At 38.8% G+C, this 19086-nt stretch overlaps 1 protein-coding gene across 19 annotated transcripts in view; it reads right to left on the bottom strand.

Annotated features, from left to right (window-relative positions):
• adamtsl4 (ADAMTS like 4) overlaps positions 1-18864 on the bottom strand; it is a 76734-nt gene extending 57870 nt beyond the window's left edge. For all 19 annotated transcript variants that reach the window (XR_015510741.1, XR_015510743.1, XR_015510739.1 and 16 more), the window contains exons 1-4: positions 18738-18864; positions 10995-11064; positions 6527-7035; positions 3971-4484 (exon numbers count right to left, since the gene is read on the bottom strand). Coding sequence is in view for 1 of the 19 variants with exons in the window: in XM_087286377.1 (XP_087142503.1) it covers positions 3971-4484; positions 6527-7035; positions 10995-11064; positions 18738-18760 (1116 nt within the window). In the remaining 18 variants the exon portion in view is untranslated. The remainder of the gene's footprint in view (positions 1-3970; positions 4485-6526; positions 7036-10994; positions 11065-18737) is intronic.
• Positions 18865-19086: the final 222 nt, after the last annotated feature.

Here is a 19086-nt window from a genome sequence, read left to right as displayed (position 1 = left end):
ATTAAATTATTTTAAATAAAAATACAAATAAGTTTTATTAAAATAAATTACATTAAAAAGACAAAAAAGAAAAAAATAGAAAGAATAACAGAAACAAATTAAAATACAAATAAAAGTATATTAAATTAAATATTTTTTATAAAAAGATAGTAATACTAATAAAATAATAAAAAATTTAAATTTAATTAAATAAAAAAAAACTATTAATTGACTGAAATTACAGACATAGTAATAAATCATGATATATATTGTTATCAGTATGTGATCACTTATATCCTCATGTACAATTTTTTCAGACAAACACAGAAAGCATCCGAGCTGAAGTAAACCTGCTCCCAGAGCCTGCTCAGATTTTTATCACTTTGTTCACGACCCAAAAGAGAGAGAAAGAGAGCGAGTGAGCAATGTGTGTCCCGGTAACACAAACACTGAGGCTTGTTTTGATAGATGTATCTGAAGTAATCTTTCTAAAAGTGTGTGTAAAAGCCACCAACAGCAGGAAACTGCAGCACCACATCAGCTCCACCGCAGAAACGACCAATTCTGGGTCAAAAAACCCGGCACACATGCTGGAGATGTGTAATATAACTACCGCCCAGGCCGATCCTGGAAAGTTGGATTAAAGGGAACGGCGTGATTTACGATTTGCAGAAGAATCTGGCTGGAGTCAGTTTTGGACAGGGGAGTGAGAACGAGACGGCGATTAAATGAAGCAGGTCGATCTGGAAGGAGACGTGAAGAAAAAAAACGGCATGATTGAGGACCGGCTGCTGTACCAGGGGGAAACCCACAGCTTTTACGTGATATTGGATGAAAGTGTTTTGATCAGATCTTTCTGAAAATTCAGCCGGTAATTACTACTGGCTTCATTTATGTCAGATGAAGCGCTTTCAGAAATCTGTGGCTGAATCTGGGTGGTTGATGACGAGTGATGTAGCGTGGGGCTTTCCAATGGGAAAATACAGCAGCAATCAGTGTTTATCAGTCATAATAAACCAAGCACAGCAGCAAATGATGGACCCCGGTCACACTAACCAGCTGCTGGGACACTCACAATACACATATTCCCCAAATGACATTGAACAGATTCAGGAATTTTCCACAGTATTTCCTATAATACTTGCTCTTCTGGAGAAAGTCTTATTTGTTTTATTTCGGCTAGAATAAATGCAGTTCTTAATTGTTTTAAACCACTTTAAGGTCAATATTATTAGCCCCCTTAAACAATATTAGTTTTAGATTGTCTCCAGAACAAACCACTTTCATACAATGGCCTGCCTAATTACCCTAACCTTACCCTAATGACCCTATTTAAGCCTAAATTAATCAACAGTTTTATTCAGGTCACCTCATACTTCAGTTTCTCATCAAAACTTCTGACCAATCAAATGCTCTCTAGTGTCTGACATGCTCCGCCCCCTTCTTCTCATTGGCTGTTTATTTGATGTGCTTGATCTCAAACACTCTCACTGGCAGAGTTGTGATAAACAAAACGCCATTGGCTGGTTTTTAAAAAGGGGTGGAGCTACCCTATGCTTTAGATTAGATTACGTCAAACATCGAATACAATTCAAAGCGCTCCATGAGACCTTGAGTTGAACAGAACAGCTGAGTTTTCTCTTTCTAGCTCTTAGTCCTGCTCCAAACTCACTCCACTGCTTGAGCCAACACCGACGTCACTTATAAACAACACATGCAAACTCCATTGCAGCACTGCAGGCCGTGGTATGAATGCAATGCATTTAGTATAAGAAAGCCTAAAGCAATCTAGACCAGAGTAAACGGAGAAAAACCTCTGATTCGCAAAGCCAGCTGAAGATTTGAACTCTTTTAGCTCTCTGAAAAAGATACTGTTCCTTACTAAGAGTTTCTGTCTTGATTCTAGCCCAAATATCTCAACATTCTTAAATGAAGAAGCATTTTGTAGACAAGAAAAACATTATTTTAAAGCTAAAATAATCAGCCGATAAGATTAAGAGAAATAATCCTGTTTTCACTGTAAAATGATTATTTTGCTTACCAAATTGTCCTTGTTTTAAGAAAAAAACTCACTTAATTTTGACTCATTGCTTCTGAAAACTAGACAATATGTAGAAAATGCTGCTGATTTGAGAAGTTTTAGATATTTGGACCAGAAACAAGACAAAAACTTTAAGAAATGCATTTTTTACAGTGAAGTCATGAGTTCGCATGAGAACTTTCTAAGCTCTCTCTCTCTTTCTCTCTCTCTCTCTCTCTCTCTCTCTCTCTCTCTCTCTCTCTCTGACCTGTAAAATGAATCATGCTGTTGACCTTTGTTATGACTAGCCAACATCAGTTTCCCAGAAAACGATCATTTATTACAGCGAGCCAAGTTAAAAACACAACTGTTAATGTATAAATATGACTGTCACATGTTAATCATGAGGTCATGATGGTTTCTGATGGTTACAATATTTCTTTGGTATACTGCTGTGGAATAGAGTTTCACTTAACTGTAGTGATTTGTACACATAGAGACAAAATAAATCATTGTGCTGTCAACAACTGTTTATAAATCATATGAAAGCAAATTAATAACACACCATGAGTGTTTCTCAAATTAAAGTATACTTTTAAAAGGTGCACATTGTAATACTGTTACATTACATTAATGTCACATACTGCTGTTACAATAATATTACATTCAAATCAACCAATCAATAAACCAACCAATCAATCACCCAACCAATCAACTAACCAAACATAGTGATATAAAGAAACTGATTCATCAATAATTGAAATTAGTTTTACTTTCATTTATAAAGAACCAATGAAAACTCTTGAAAAATTTCTAAGAAAGGATCTAAAGTTGAGACACAATGTGACTACTAAAAAACGGATTCACTTTTCTAATTATCAAGCAACCAACCAACCAACTAAACAACTGATCAATAATCCAGACAATCAACCGACCAACCAGTCAATCAACCAACCAACCAACCAGTCAACCAACCAGTCAACCAACCAGTCAACCAACCAGTCAACCAACCAACCAGTCAACCAACCAATCAATCAATCAATCAATCAATCAATCAAACAATCAACAAACCAAACAAACAATCAATCATTCAATCAAATAACCAAGCAATCAACCAACTAACCAACCAACTGACAAACCAGAAAACCAATAAATCATCAAACCAATCAATCAATCAATCAATCAATCAATCAATCAATCAATCAATCAATCAATCAATCAATCAATCAATCAATCAATCAATCAATCAATCAATCAATCAATCAATCAATCAATCAATCAAATCAATCAATCAACCAACTAACCAATCAACCAACCAGTTAACCAACCAACCAAGCAATCAATCAATCATTCAATCAACCAACCAACCAACCAACCAACCAGTCAACCAACCAGTCAACCAACCAGTCAACCAACCAATCAATCAATCAATCAATCAATCAATCAATCAATCAATCAATCAATCAATTAATCAATCAATCAACAAACCAAACAAACAATCAATCATTCAATTGAATAACCGAGCAATCAACCAACTAACCAACCAACTGACAAACCAGCAAACCAATAAATCATCAAACCAATCGAACAATCAACCAATCAATCAATCAAGCAATCAATCAAATCAATCAATCAACCAACTAACCAATCAACCAACCAGTTAACCAACCAACCAAGCAATCAATCAATCATTCAATCAACCAACCAACCAACCAACCAATCAATCAATCAACAAACCAATCAACCAGCAAACCAACCAATCAATCAATCAATCAATCAATCAATCAATCAATCAATCAATCAATCAATCAATCAATCAATCAATGTGTTCCAGTGTAATGAACTGCAGTATGATTGTGAACACAATGTGACTACTAAGAAAAATGATTCCCTTTACTGATTATCAAAAAACCAATCAACCAATAAATCAATACATCAATCAATCAATCAATCAGAAAGAGCAGCTCTCACCTGTAGACTGCACCTGCGGTATTCTCTGTCTCTGCCTGAGCATCTGTAGTTTCCTGCCACTGGAGGCCTCCAGTCCTGCTCATTTCCAGGGGTCTGCACAGGGGCCCAGGGCTCTGGGTTGGGATTTGAGGGCGTTTGGGGGCCGTATGGAGGAGGATCTCTGGAAGTGTGTGTTCTGCTGATGGTGCGTGTGTATGATGGAGGAGCCTGGCGGGACGTGCGGCCTTCGATGCGTCTATCCCGGGCCCCGTTTCTCTGTGCCGGGGGCCTTATATGAGGGATTCTCACTCGTCTGCGCTGCTCTCCATCATCATTGTCCTCACTCACTTTGTCTGCAGGAGTTTTTTCGTGTGTTTTTTCCCCATGTGAGCTGGAGTTCACATTCAGAGCGTCCAGACTATCTGTGCTGGTGTTGTGGTGTGTGTGGCGCGCATGTCGGTTTTGTCTGTGTAGAGGAAGAGAAAACGGCACCCTGCCATATCCAAACTGTCCAGGACGAATGGACGAACTAGACCTGGAGGAACAGAGTCAGACAGAACACAGATATGAACATATCAAAACTAAACGCAAAGTAAAAATCACCCTGAAACAGAGGCTGACTCAGTGAACGGGGTGTGTAAAAATACATTCACTGTGTCTGATTATTTTTGAGAATTGTTTGTAGAGTTCGCACTGGTTCACTATGAAAGATTCATACCCGGACTCAGGGAAAGTGAATCAGTTTTCTTTGTATTCACATTGTGTCTCAGTTTTAGATCATTTGTGAGAACCTTTTCAAGAGTTTACATTAACTAATCATGAATCAAAGTCAAACTGATTTAATGATTTAAAAGTGAATCAGTTTTCTTTATGTTCACATTGCCTCAAATTCAAATCATTTTTGAGAAATTTTTTGAGAGTTTAGACTGGTTTTACAAAAAAAAAAAATCAAGCTCAGACATATTCAGTGAGACAACAGTGAATCGGTTTTCCTGGTATTCACATTGTGTGTCAATTTCAGATGCTTTTTGAAAACCTTTTCAAGAGTTTACACTGGTTCATTATGAATCAAAATCAAGCTGATTCAATCATTCTAAAGTGAACCAGCTTTCTTTACATTCACATTGCTTTATATTTGAATCATTTTTTGAGAGTTTACACAGGTTCACAAAAAAATAAAACTCAGTGAGACAAAAGTGAATCAGTTTTCTTTATATTTACATTGTGTCTCAATTTTAGATCATTTGTGACAACCTTTTCAAGAGTTTACACTGGTTCATTATGAATCAAAATCAAACTGATTCCATTATTTAACAGTGAATCAGTTTTCTTTACATTCACATGGTCTTAAATTTGAATTATTTTTGATAAACTTTGAGAGTTTACACAGGTTCACTAAAAAAATTAAACTCAGTGACACAAAAGAGAATCGGTTTACATTTACACTGCCTCAAATTGAAATCGTTTTTGAGAGTTTACACTGGTTCATTATGAATCAAATTTAAACTGATTCAATGAGTCAAAAATGAATTGGTTTTCTGTGTGTTTCACACCGCGTCTCAATTTTAGATCACTTATGAGAACCTTTTCGAGAGTTTACACTTGTTCACTATAAAAGAATCAAAGTCAAACTGATTTAATAATTCAAAAAGGAATCCATTTTCTTTATATTCACATTGCCTCACATTTAAATGATTTTTGAGAAACTTTGAGAGTTTATACTGGTTCAAAAGTGAATCAGTTTTCTTTATATTCATATTGTTGGTCAATTTTACATCACTTAAGCTCCATTTCATAAGTTTACACTGGTCCACTAAGAATTAAAGTCAAACTGATTCAGTGATTCAAATTTGAATCCATTTTCTTTGTATTCACATTGTGCCTTTCATTTTAAATTATTTTTGAGAAGCTTTGCGAGGGTTTACACTTGTTCACTATAAAAGAATCAAAGTCAAACTGATTCAGAAGTAAATCCGCTTTCTTCATATTCATATTGTGTCTCAATTTAAATCATTTTTCAGAAGCTTTTTGACAGTTTAGACTGGTTCATCATAACAGAATCAAACTCATTTAGTGAGTCAAAAGTGAATCATTTTTCTTTATATTTACATTGTGTCTTTACATTTACATTTACATTTACATTTAGTCATTTAGCAGACGCTTTTATCCAAAGCGACTTACAAATGAGGACAAGGAAGCAATTTACACAACTAAGAGCAACAATGAATAAGTACTAAAGGCAAGTTTCAGGTCTGTAAAGTCTAAGAGGGGAAGTGTTAGTAATTTTTTTTTTTTTTTTTTTTTTTTTTTTTTTGTACAGTTAGTGTGATATTCAAATAGGCAATTGCAGATTAGGAAGTGAAGTGGAGACTAAATAGTTGAGTTTTTAGTCGTTTTATTAGATACGTTTTTTTTTTAAACTAATCCACAATAAAATAATCAACTTTGGCATCATTGATCGAGTTGATTTTTAAAAGGGAATCTTTCTTTCTTTCTCTCTTTCATTGTGTAGCACTAACAAGAACTGAGTTTGCACAAACAGCAAGCTCCTCCCTAAACCTGACCAATCCCACTCACCTTCTGACAGACGCAGGATCCCTATTGGTGGAAACTGCCCTCCTGCTACCAATAGCTCCACCTCTTCCATGACTCGGTGTCCGTGCTGGAACTCTGCTATATGGCAGTGAAGAAGACGAGGATGGCGAACGGTAAACTGAAACCGGCTCCTGACCGGATGAGCCAAACTGCCCGCCTTCATTACGGTACAGTGGTAATCCTGGATTCTGATTGGCTGGGAGAGCTGGGGGAAAAGGTCTCTCAGCTCCATATGGTTCATTAGGAGGATACAGGTTATTGTAGAAGGGTCTGACTGCAGAGATCACCGGGGTGTTGTTCGGGACACCTGGCGGAAGGTAAGATGGTCTATTCCATGTAAGGGGTGGAGTTTGTGGTGGCGGCATACACTGTCTCCGCCTCTCGGCCACGCCCACTCCACAGCTCTGGGAACACTCCACCCACTCGCTCCATGGAGCCCAGACACCTTCAAGCCCCACCTCCTCCGCCTGGCGAGACTGCCGTCCTGCTGCCTGTCAAGAATAATCATTAAAAAGGCAAAATATGAATATAATAAACTGGAAGAAATGTCTGCAGTATCTAATATCACCTGAGGATTTTCATCAGATCATAGTGGAGAATGTTATCAATTAAAAATAAGCTAAACAAATCAAACATGGAGGAACGAATGGATGGAGACAGAAGAACAGACCAAAACATAGACAGAGATAGATAGATAGATAGATAGATAGATAGATAGATAGATAGATAGATAGACAGACAGACAGACAGACAGACAGACAGACAGACAGACAGACAGACAGACAGACAGACAGAAGGATGGATGGGTGGATGGATGGATGGATGGATGGATGGATAAATGGATGGATGGATGGATGGATGGATGGATGAATAGAGGAATGAATGGATGAATGGAGGGATGGATGGATGGATGGATGGATGGATGGATGGATGGATGGATGGATGGATGGATGGATGGATGGATGAACAAACTATAGAAAGACAGACAGACAAACAGAGAGATAGATGGATAGATGGATGGATGGATGATTGGATGGATGGATGGATGGATGGATGGATGGATGGATGGATGGATAAATGGATGGATGAATGGATAGATGGATGGATGATTGGATGGATGGATGATTGGATGGATGGATAATGGTATGGATGGATGGATGGAGGAATGGATGGATGGATAAATGGATGGATGGATGATTGGATGGATGAACAAACTATAGACAGACAGACAAAAATAGAAAAATAGATGGATAAATGTATGAATGATTGGATGAATAGAGGAATGAATCGATGAATGGAGGGATGGATGGATGGATGAACAAACTATAGAAAAACAGACAGACAAACAGAGAGATAGATGGATGGATGGATGGATGGATGATTGGATGGATGGATGGATGGATGGATGGATGGATAAATGGATGGATGGATGGATGGATGGATGGATGGATGGATGGATGGATGGATGGATAAATGGATGGATGGATGGATGGATAAACAAACTATAGAAAGACAGACAGACAAACAGAAAGATAGATCGATAGATGGATGGATGTATGATTGTATGAATGGATGTATGATTGGATGGATGGGTGGATGGATGTATGATTGGATGGATGGATGGATGGATGATTGGATGGATGGATGGATGGATGGATAGATGGATGGATGTATGGGTGGATAAATGGATAGATAGAGAGACAGTTGAATAAGTCATTGCCCATTTTTCATTGTGCAAACTTCTGAATCTGTTATGCTGAAAACAGAACAAATATACATTACTGTGCTTGACCTCCTACACATTCCAAACACACTTAACTAAAAACGTCACAGCTGAAACAACAAAAGCAAAACCACCCCGAGAGCTAACGCTGGAATCCAACACCGGCTCATAACTATCATGATTTGAACAGAAGAAGTCTGACTTATATCATTTTACAAGCTGCAGTTCAAAATCACAAGATTAAACAAGCAAAGCACGAACAATTGTTTTGAGAAAGACAGAATAATTCTCCAAACCGCACCCAAACAACACAAGTCCAAACACATGTCCTGCTGTACAGCGCTCGCTCATGGATGACAGCATGACTAAGAGAAATCCTCCATGTTTTCATTTCTACAGTGCTTTACAATGTAGACTGAGTCAAAGGAGCTGCACATGGAGGAAGTGCCAGTGCACTGAAACTGCTTCAGTCCGGTTCAGTTCGCAATGCCGGACGCAGATCTGATCTAATTCCACAGACTTATGTAAGCTCATTTCATCAATCAGGAGCAAAGAATTCGAGCGTCTGCAGGCCAGGCGGAGGCAGAAGTGAAGAGATCAACAAACAAAAGAATCCATTCACTTCAGAAAGAGAGGCAGGAAAACAACGAGAGAATGAGCCCTGAAACACACCTCTGATCCTCTCCACACACCATCCACACCACACAACACACAACCCCAGGGTGTGGAGGGACGGACGGACGTATGGATGGATGTATGGATAAACTGACGGGCAAATGGATGGATCAATGAACAATGGTTGGATGGATAGATGGACAAACTGACAGACATGATGAATGAATGAATGAATGAATGAATGAATGGATGGATGAATGGATGGATGGATGGATGGATGGATGGATGGATTTGTAAATCTGTCTATCCATCCATTTATCCATCCATCTATACATTCCATCCATATATATGTTTATATATCTATTCATCCATCCATCCTCTGTTCATCCATCTATCTGTCCATTCATCCATCTATTCATACATCTATTCATTCACCCTCTGTTCATCTATCTGTCTATACATCCATTCATCCTGTTCATCCACCTTTCTGCCCATTTTTCCATCTATTCATCCATTCATTCATTCATTCATTCATTCATTCATCCTATTCATCCACCTTTCTGTCCATTCATCCATCTATTCATCCATCTAAACATTCAATCTCTGTTCTTCCATCTAGATAGATGAACAGATGAATGAATGACTGAATGAATGAATGAATGAATGAATGAATACATTGAGAGTAGATGGATGGATGGATGGATGGATGGAAGGATGGATGGATGGATGGATGGATGGATGGATGGATGGATGGATGGATGGATGGATGGATGGATGGACGGATAGATGGATGGATGGACAGATGGAAGGATGGATAAATGGATGGATGGATGAACGGATGACCAGACAATTTTCTGTCATTTTTCTCAGAGGATTTCAACAATAAACAGTTGCTGCTCAAACTGAAATAGAGCATAACAGTGAGCTACACACACACACACACACACAAACACACACACACAAACACACACACACACACACACACACACACACACACACAGTCACATTAATCTCCCAGCGAGAATCTGTCACTGAAGCCCCTGCTGAAACACTGGCGGTCCTCTGTATGTGTGTGTGTGTGTGTGTGTGTGTATGTGTGTGTGTGTGTGTGTGTGTGTGTGTGTTCTTGCTTATTTGGTTTGCAGCAGCACAAAATTGTATAATGCAGTGACCTAGTTGTTCTCTATTAAGGTGTTTTATGGGGACATGTTTGTTTCCTTGTAATTCAATATGCTTAATTCAAAATTATATTATAAATGAGATCATATAATAACACGCAACGCTGCCACAACACACAATACAAGCTCTCTGTTAGAAGGAGGTTTTGTCCTGACAGTCCTGTGCAACATCATTCATTCATTCTCCTTCCTTCAGCTTAGTTCCTTATTCATCAGGGGTGCCACAGCGGAATGAACCGCCAACTATTCCAGCATATGTTTTATGCACTTGCAGCTGCAACCCAGTACTGTAAAACACCCATACACACTCATTCACACACACTCTCATACACTACGGCCAATTTAGTTGATCAGTTCCCCTATAGCGCATGTGTTTGGACTGTGGGGGAAACCGGAGCACCCGGAGGAAACCCACGCCAACACGAGGAGAGCATGCAAACTCCACGCAGAAACACCAACATGCATGTGTAAGTGTGCGTGTGTATGTGCACACAAGTGTGTGTGTGTGTGTGCACATACACAAAACGCAAGCAGAACTGCTCACTTTCTACATGTGACTGTGACTTTTTCACACCAACGCCCAAACACAGCTCAGACGCTCCCGCAGGACAGTCCTACATCACAGTCCAGATGAGCAAACAATGGAAAGATCAGCTCACACACACACACACACACACACACACACACTGCCATATCGATGCTGAAACTATATTATTGTGCAGCTCTACTGCCAATATCTCCATCCTTCAACTAATAACAGAACAGATGTTGAGGAGAACACCATAGACTGACACCAAAACATCCCCAAAACAGCCGCAGGATAACTCTATGACACCTTAATCTCTCTAGTAGCACAGTAAGGAAAAAGCATGACATCTCATTACCTGAGCTCTTCTATTGTAAAAGCATCATCATCATCATCTTCATCACTCACCGGTTTCTCTGCTTCATCCGCTGTTGTTAAAGGCAGGACGGCCAACACACAACACCAGAACACACACAATCTGAGGAAGAAGACAACAAATGTTACACACCTGAGGATGGGAGGATACACTCTCAACATGCTGCGTGGTTGAGACCCAATGTTTTCTCAATTAAATCACTTTTTATTAATCCAACAGCTGGGTTAAAATTCTCATTTGAAAAATTGACACAATATTTGTGTTTGTTCAAATAATAATTAATAATTAATTAATAATAATTCTTTACATTTATATAGCGCTTTTCTGAGCAGCCAAAGCGCTTTACACAATGGGGGGGGGGATCTCCCCATTCGCATACACCTGGATGACGCGACAGCAGCCAGTTTGTGCCAGACCGCACACCACACAGCAGCTGATTGGTGGAGAGGAGACAGACTGATGAAGCCAATCATGATATGGGGAGGGTTAGGAGGCCATGATGGACAGAGGCCGGTGGGCAGATTTGGCCAGGATGCCGGGGTTAAACCCCTACTCTTTTCGAAGGACATCCTGGAATTTTTAACGACCACAGAGAGTCGGGACCTCGGTTTAAGGTCTCATCAGAAAGACGGCGCTCACTGAGCAGTATAGAGTCCCCGTCACTATACTGGGGCATTAGGACCCACACAGACCGCAAGTTGGGCGCCCCCTGCTGGCCTCACTAACACTACTTCCGGCAGCAACCTAGCTTTCCCATGTGGTCTCCCATCCAGGTACTGACCGGGCGCAGCCCTGCTTAGCTTCAGCGGGAGATCTTGTGAGAGCTGCAGAGAGCTAGCTGCCGGCAACTTGATCCAACATTGAGCTAAAACCGCCCAGCATTATTGGTGAGAATTTAAGCTACACTTTATATCCCAACATGTCCATATTTGACCCAACGTTAGATTAAAACAACCCAGCATTGATAAATGAATGAAATGGACTGCTGCATGCAATTAATTGTACTAAAAAAAGCTTGATTGCTGTGACCCAACACTGCGTCAAATATGGCCAAAGCAGGGCTTAATTTGTGCCGGAACACGCCAGATCCGGATCCGGCACTTCTAAAATCTGATCCCCCGTCCGCTGTTCACTGTTCTTCCATGACTCCCTAATCCTCTTCACTTTCGTCCATGACTACACCCCGCTCTTCACTTTCGTCCTTTGTGCACAACACCTCTCCATGCTCAGGTAACATGCCGGATCCGCTACCCCGATCTGTTCCGGGACCTCACAATTCCCAAATTAAGCACTGGGCCAAACCAGCAGCTGGGTTAAAAATGTAATTTACATTTAAAAAACTAACCCCCAAGTAGATTTGTCCATATTTGACTCAACATTGGCTTACAACAACCCAGTGTAGTAATCCTGACCCACTTTCTTGATTTTTCTTTTTTTCAATTGAGTTTTTATTTGATTGTTTGCTTTTTTGGGGGGAATGAGGGTCAAATATCGACAAACCAAACAGATGGACTGAATTGAAATGATATCTTTAACCCAGTGGTTGGTTTTGCCCATTTTTTCCCAGTGTTGGGTTACAGCAACCCAGCTTTTAGTTTGAGTGTATGAAATACTAGGTAAATAAGTGAAATGAACTGCTGCATGCAAATTATTATCACTCTAAAACGGCTGGGTTGTTGTAACCCAAATTTGTATCAAATATAGCCAAATCCATTGGTTGGGTTGAAAAATTTTATTTGGTTTATCCATATTTGACCCAAAGTTGGGTTACACCAACCCATCATTTTTAGAGTGATGTTATTCTGACCATTTTTCTTTCTTGCAATTTAGTTTTTGATATTAACTGTTTGTTTGTTTGTTTGTTTGTTTGTTTGTTTGTTTTTGTGGGGTGGGAATAAGGGTCAAATATGAACAAACCCAACAATTGGGTTAAAAATGTCATTAAAATTTAATTAAAAAAACAAAAACAAATTAAGTTTGATAATATTTGACCCAAAGTTGTGTTACACCAACCCATCATTTTTTAGACTGCTGTTATCCTGACACTTTTTCTTTTTTCAGTTTTTGATATTAACTGTTTGTTTGTTTGTTTGTTTGTTTGTTTGTTTGTTTTTGGGGTGTGAATAATGGTCAAATATGTACAAACCCAACATTTGGTTTAAAAATGTCATTAAAATTTAATCAAAAAAACAAAAACAAATTAAGTTTGATAATATTTGACCCAAAGTTGTGTTACAACAGCCGTGTTGTAATCCTGACCCATTTGTCTTCTTTTGCCATTGAGTTTTTTTTATTTGATTGTTTGTTTTTGTGGAGGATGAAGGTCAAATATTGACAAACCCAACAGATAGACTGAATTTAAATGACATTTTAAGCCAGTGGTTGGGTTTGCCCATATTTGATGATGTTTTTGGAGTGTCTGTAAAACTAAATAAATAAACTAAATGTATGGTATCAAATATGGCCAAAGTCAAAGATGTGTTAACAAGGTCCAATACTTCCCAATGGCTTTCCCAGAATGCACTAAACCCCACCCTGTCCGGCTCCTATTGGCAGCCTCTTCTGTGTATGACTTATGCTGCAAACATTCCCGAATCAACCGCACGCATTTCATAACCCATCGCCTTCAGCCCACTTGTGCTTTTGATTGTAACATTTTTTCAACATTGCATTACGTTTGATATTTTATAAAAGATAATCGTTAACAAAATGCACGGGTGTCTCTTTGTGAAAGATTAAAGGGATAGTTCACTCGAAAATGAAGATTTCCTGTTGATTTACTCACCCGCAGGCAGTGGTGTAGAGTAACCGATTACAAATGCTCAGAATACTGTAATAGGGTAGTTTTTCTCAGAAGTTGTAATTTACTAAGTATTTTTTAACATGTGTATTTTACTTTTCCTTGAGTACATTTTTAGTGCAGTATCGGTACTTTTACTGCACTACTGTCCTTCAATCTGCAGTCATTACTTTATTTCTTTCCGGTCTATGGTGATTGGCTAAAGTAGAATAATCAGTCCTGTGATTCCTGTCCAATCAAATCATACATAGAAAGTAAATCAAATACTGAATTAACAAACAAACAAACAAATGAACAAATGAACAAACAAACAAACAAAAATATGAAGGAACAGATGAACAAACAAACAAATGAAGAAACAAACGAAAAAACAAACAAAAATATGAAGGAACAAATGAACAAACAAATGAACGTATAAAAAACAAACAAACAAACAAACAAACAAACAAACAAACAAACGTATAAAAGAATGAACAAACAAACAAATGATCGGATGAACGAACAAACGAAAAAAAACAAACAAAAATATGGAGGAAAAAATGAACAAACAAACAAATGAACGTATAAATAAATAAACAAACGAACAAACAAACAAATGATCGTTTAAAAGAACAAACAAACAAACAAATTAATGTATAAACGAACAAACAAACAAACAAATGAACATATGAGTGAACAAACAAACAGATTAATGGATGAACGGACAAATAAAAAAACGTATGAACGAACAAACAAACAAACAAATAAACGTATAAATAAACAAACAAACAAATTAATGTATGAACGAACAAACAAACAAACAAATGAACATATGAGCAAACAAACAAACAAATGAACGAACAAACAAACAAACAAACAAACAAATGAACGTATGAACAAACAAACAAACGTATGAACGAACAAACAAACAAATGAACGTATGAACGAACAAACAAACGAACGCATGAACAAACAAACATATGAACAAACAAACAAACAAAAATATAAGTGGAACGATCAAACAAACAAACAATTAGATATGAAGGTACAATCGAATGAATAAGAGAACGAACGAATGGACGAACAAAGGAATGACCAAATGAATGAAGGAAGGATTCAAGGAAGGACTAAACAAACTAAGGAAGGAAGGAAGAAAAAAAGGAAGGAAAGAGGGAAGCAATGAATGAACAATCGAAAGAACGAACGAACAAACAACTATAAAGAAAGGAACAAAAAATGAAGGAACGAACAAACAAATGAATTTAAGAACGAATGAAGGGAGGAAAAAGATAGGACCAAATGAATGAAGTATGGATTCAAGGACTGAATAAAACTAAGGAAGAAAGAAATGAACGAACAAACAAATGAATGAACAAAAGACCTAATGGAGAAAGGAACCAAAAAATGAACAAACAGACGAATGAGCGAACAAATGAAGGGAGGAACGAAGGAATTAACAAATGAATGAAGAAACGACCATATGAAGGAAGGAAGAAAGGAAGGAAGGAAGGAAGGAAGAAAGGAAGGAAGGAAGGGCAGAACAAACAAACAATAGAAGGAAGGTTGGAAGGGACGAACGAACATAGGAAGATCGCTAAATGCACTACAGAATGTTACGTTTACACATCCCAGCACAAACTGCATGTGAACACATCAACTTATCACAGTGTGATACTCACTACTCGACACTCTTGAGTACTTTTAAAAGTTCTCTTTTTATTCATACAGCATTTGTTTTACCTAGTGAATGCCCTTCCAGCTGCAACCCAGTACCGGGAAACATCCATACACACTTATTTACACACACACTCATACACTACGGCCAATTCAGTTAATCAATTCCCCTATAGCGCATGTGTTTGGACTGTGGGGGAAAACTGGAGAACATGCAAACTCCACACAGAAACGCCAACTGACCCAGCCGGGACTCGAACCAGCGACCTTCTTGCTGTGAGGCCACTGTGATAATCATTACAAATATACATAATATTTTAAAAAAGGAACCCTTTATAATGCATACGGGCAGCAGTGTAAAAAATGTCAGCATATTTTGAGTTTCGACAGTATTGGTCTATTTTTACCAAGACTAGAAAACCTGACAACCCTGCTGAACTTAAAATGAGGATTAATTCTGCGCCACTATATTTACACTTCTAAAATATAAGCAGCACCGTGTTATACCCTTGATTATGAAGTTAAGTGGAGTTGTGGTAACCCTGAGTTGTGTTTCCAAAGATATGCAGCGTGAAAGAATACAGAACTGCTAATCGACAGACAATCATCATGAATCATGTCAGTGGTTTACCCATTAAACACGCATTAGCGGTCACGATCAGTGACAGCACACTTATTAATCATGGCTGATCATGAGTCAGTGTTATTTATTGGTGGATTACTGTGACGACATTGGACAAGCAGTTAATTACAGTGTTTACACGCACATTATTTGGACATACTCTGTTTGGGCCTTTAATATAATGGGTAACATTATATTAAGGTGTTCCTGTTACATGTAGGTGACACAGTGACTCAGTGGTTAGCACTGTGGCCTTACAGCAAGAAGGTCACCGGTTCGAGGCCCAGCCGGGTCGGTCAGTTGGCGTTTCTGTGCAGTTTGCATGTTCTCCCCATGTTGGCGTGGGTTTCCTCCGGGTGCTCTGGTTTCCCTCACAGTCCAAACACATGCGCTATTGAGGAATTGTTGAACTAAATTGGCTGTATGTACGAGTGTGTGTAAATGAGTGTGTATGTCTCATTGTTGGGTTGCAGCTGGAAGGGCATCAGCTGCGCAAAACATATGCTGGATAAGTTGGCGGTTCATTGCACTGTGGCGACCACTAATTAATAAAGAGACTAAGCTAAAAAGAAAATGAATGAATGCAGTCACGAAAATACTGTCCATTTAATGTGAATATTAATAGATTAATAATTCCTAATTTGCTGTGTCCGTCCATCCCAAGAGAACATGAGGATTGTTTTGCAACCAGTAATGTTTATCCGTCCGATGGGTCTCCACATCATCAGTGGTTTACTATTAGTACATTTCAAAACAGTGTAAAATGATGCATGACATCTTGAGTGCAGCCACAGACCCGTAATCATAGATGTGGGTTAAAGCGGCGCACCGCGGAAACCCCAGGGCAGCACCGGGGCCAGAACAGCCCAGCATCGGGCTCGCTGAAGCCGCAGTAAAGACCCCCCGCCCCGGCCACGTTTTGGAGCAACCCGCCACAAAAACCCGAGTCCCTAGAAGAGCTCACTGATAATCCCGGATAAACTTCAAACTAAACCTGAATGTACAGCAAAACATACTGATTTTCATGCAGATCTAATGCATAAATCAAACTGTTGCACTTTTCTAACAGCAGGCATCGATACAAGAAAATAACCTCGAAACTGAGAGAACCTGAGTGCACAATACTTCATTCACAGTCATTTTTAAAGCTCAGCAGTCTAAAAGCGAACAATAAATGCTCTTATTCAACATGCATTGAAGTGTTCTGAAGGAAATCAAGGATAAACTAATCCGAAATATCCAATACATCTGCAAAATATATTGCTTTTCATGCAAATCTACATGCTAAACATCTGCATAATGAACTGTTGCACTTTTCTAACACTTCTAAACTCATATCACCTATTATACAAGAGAGGCATGTCGAAATACGAGAGAACTCCAGTGCAAAATGCTTTATTTATAGTCATTTTTAAAGCAAAGCGACCATAAAATCTTCAATGTGTGACGTGTGAAAGAGCTCCGAAAAAAATCACGGATCCAACTTCGTTCAAACTAATCCCGCATGTCCAGCTACAGTTGAAAATCTCATGCTTCTCATGCAAAACAAAGCAATCTGCTAAAAACTGATGCTAAAAATCTGCTCATGTTGAACTTTAGTCTACATTTAACACTTCTAGAGTCAGGTCGAGAACAGCTTGCATGCACATTACTTCATTTATAGTCATTTTTAAAGTTCAGTAGTCTAAAAGCGAACATAATATCCTCTTATTAAATATGTAGTATGTGTGATGCAAGAGCTCCGATAGAAATCACGGACCCGACTTGGTAAAATCTAATCCCGAATGTCCAATACAACTTAAAAATCCAATGCTTTCCATGCAGAAAGCAACCTGCTAAACAAAATCTAAATCCTAAAGATCTGCCATTGCTTAAACTATTGCACATTTCCAACATTTCTCATATCAGCTATACACAAGAATGCATGAGAGAGCTTATGCGCTGAAATAGTTATTTCATAGTCGTTTTAATAGTTCAGTAGTCTAAAAACGAGGATAAAACCCTCAATATGAGGCGTTTGCGATGGAAGAGCTCCGAAAGAAATCACAGATCCGACTTCAAAATAATCCTGAATGTACAGCTGAAAAGTCCATTGCTTTCCATGCAGAAAGCAACCTACTAAACAAAATGTAAATGCTAAGAATCTGCCATTGAATTGTTCTAACACTCCTAAGTCATGTTGAAACTAGGCTATAAGAGAACTAAGAGAGCAAAACACTTCATTTATAGTCATTTTAAAGGTTCAGTAGCCTAAAAAGCGAATATAAAGTCATCTTATTTAATATAGTGTACACTCTTATCCCAAATAGTCGACTTTACTAGAACACTGCCTGCTTTAAACTCTCAGCTTTTACACAAGGAGACACTAATTAACACACATCTACATAAAAACGAGTTAATTCAGCTGCTGTTTATGGTGCAGAAGTAAAGTAATGGCGCATTTGCACACAATAAAGTCAACTATTTGCTTAACGAGTGCATCTGTTTGGGAAATGAACAACTTTCGTAAACATCAACATCACAGTGTATAATACATTTATAGCCTTTATTTATCATTCATGTCAGATTTCTGAAATACAAAGTTCTAGACTGAGGTTACTGCATGATTCCCCGTATAATGTCCAGGAGCCCGAGCTGAACCTCATAGATGTTTCTAAAGCGAGTGTATGAGCTCCAGAGATGCGCAGGAGGCAGCTTTACCTGCTCTGCGAGCCGCTCCTCATGCTGTGCTCCTCGGGGAAACTGCAGATCCGAGCCGCGGAAAGTTGACCGAAAAGCGCAGAAACAAACCGGAGCCGCGCGGAGACTCTGCGGGATCCTCCAGACTGACTCTGCTCTGTGCGACACACACACACACACACACGGCTGAGAGAAGGAGGGGTGACTGAGGGCTTTTTTTTTCTCTGTCCTTCGCCTGACAACTTTTTTTTGTCCTTGTGTGACGCTGGACAGATCGGGGCCCTGCAGGGGACACACACACACACACACTTGTACAGCTACCTTTATGGGGATTCCCATTTGTGTAATGGTGTTTCCACTGTATATTCCG

The sequence above is a fragment of the Danio rerio genome, chromosome 16 (genome assembly GCF_052040795.2).
Source record: "Danio rerio strain M-AB ecotype USA chromosome 16, GRCz13ab, whole genome shotgun sequence".
Classification (NCBI taxonomy): Eukaryota; Metazoa; Chordata; class Actinopteri; order Cypriniformes; family Danionidae; genus Danio; species Danio rerio.
The sequence above is the reverse complement of the archived record's forward strand: the minus strand, read 5'-3'. Positions and strand labels throughout refer to the sequence as shown.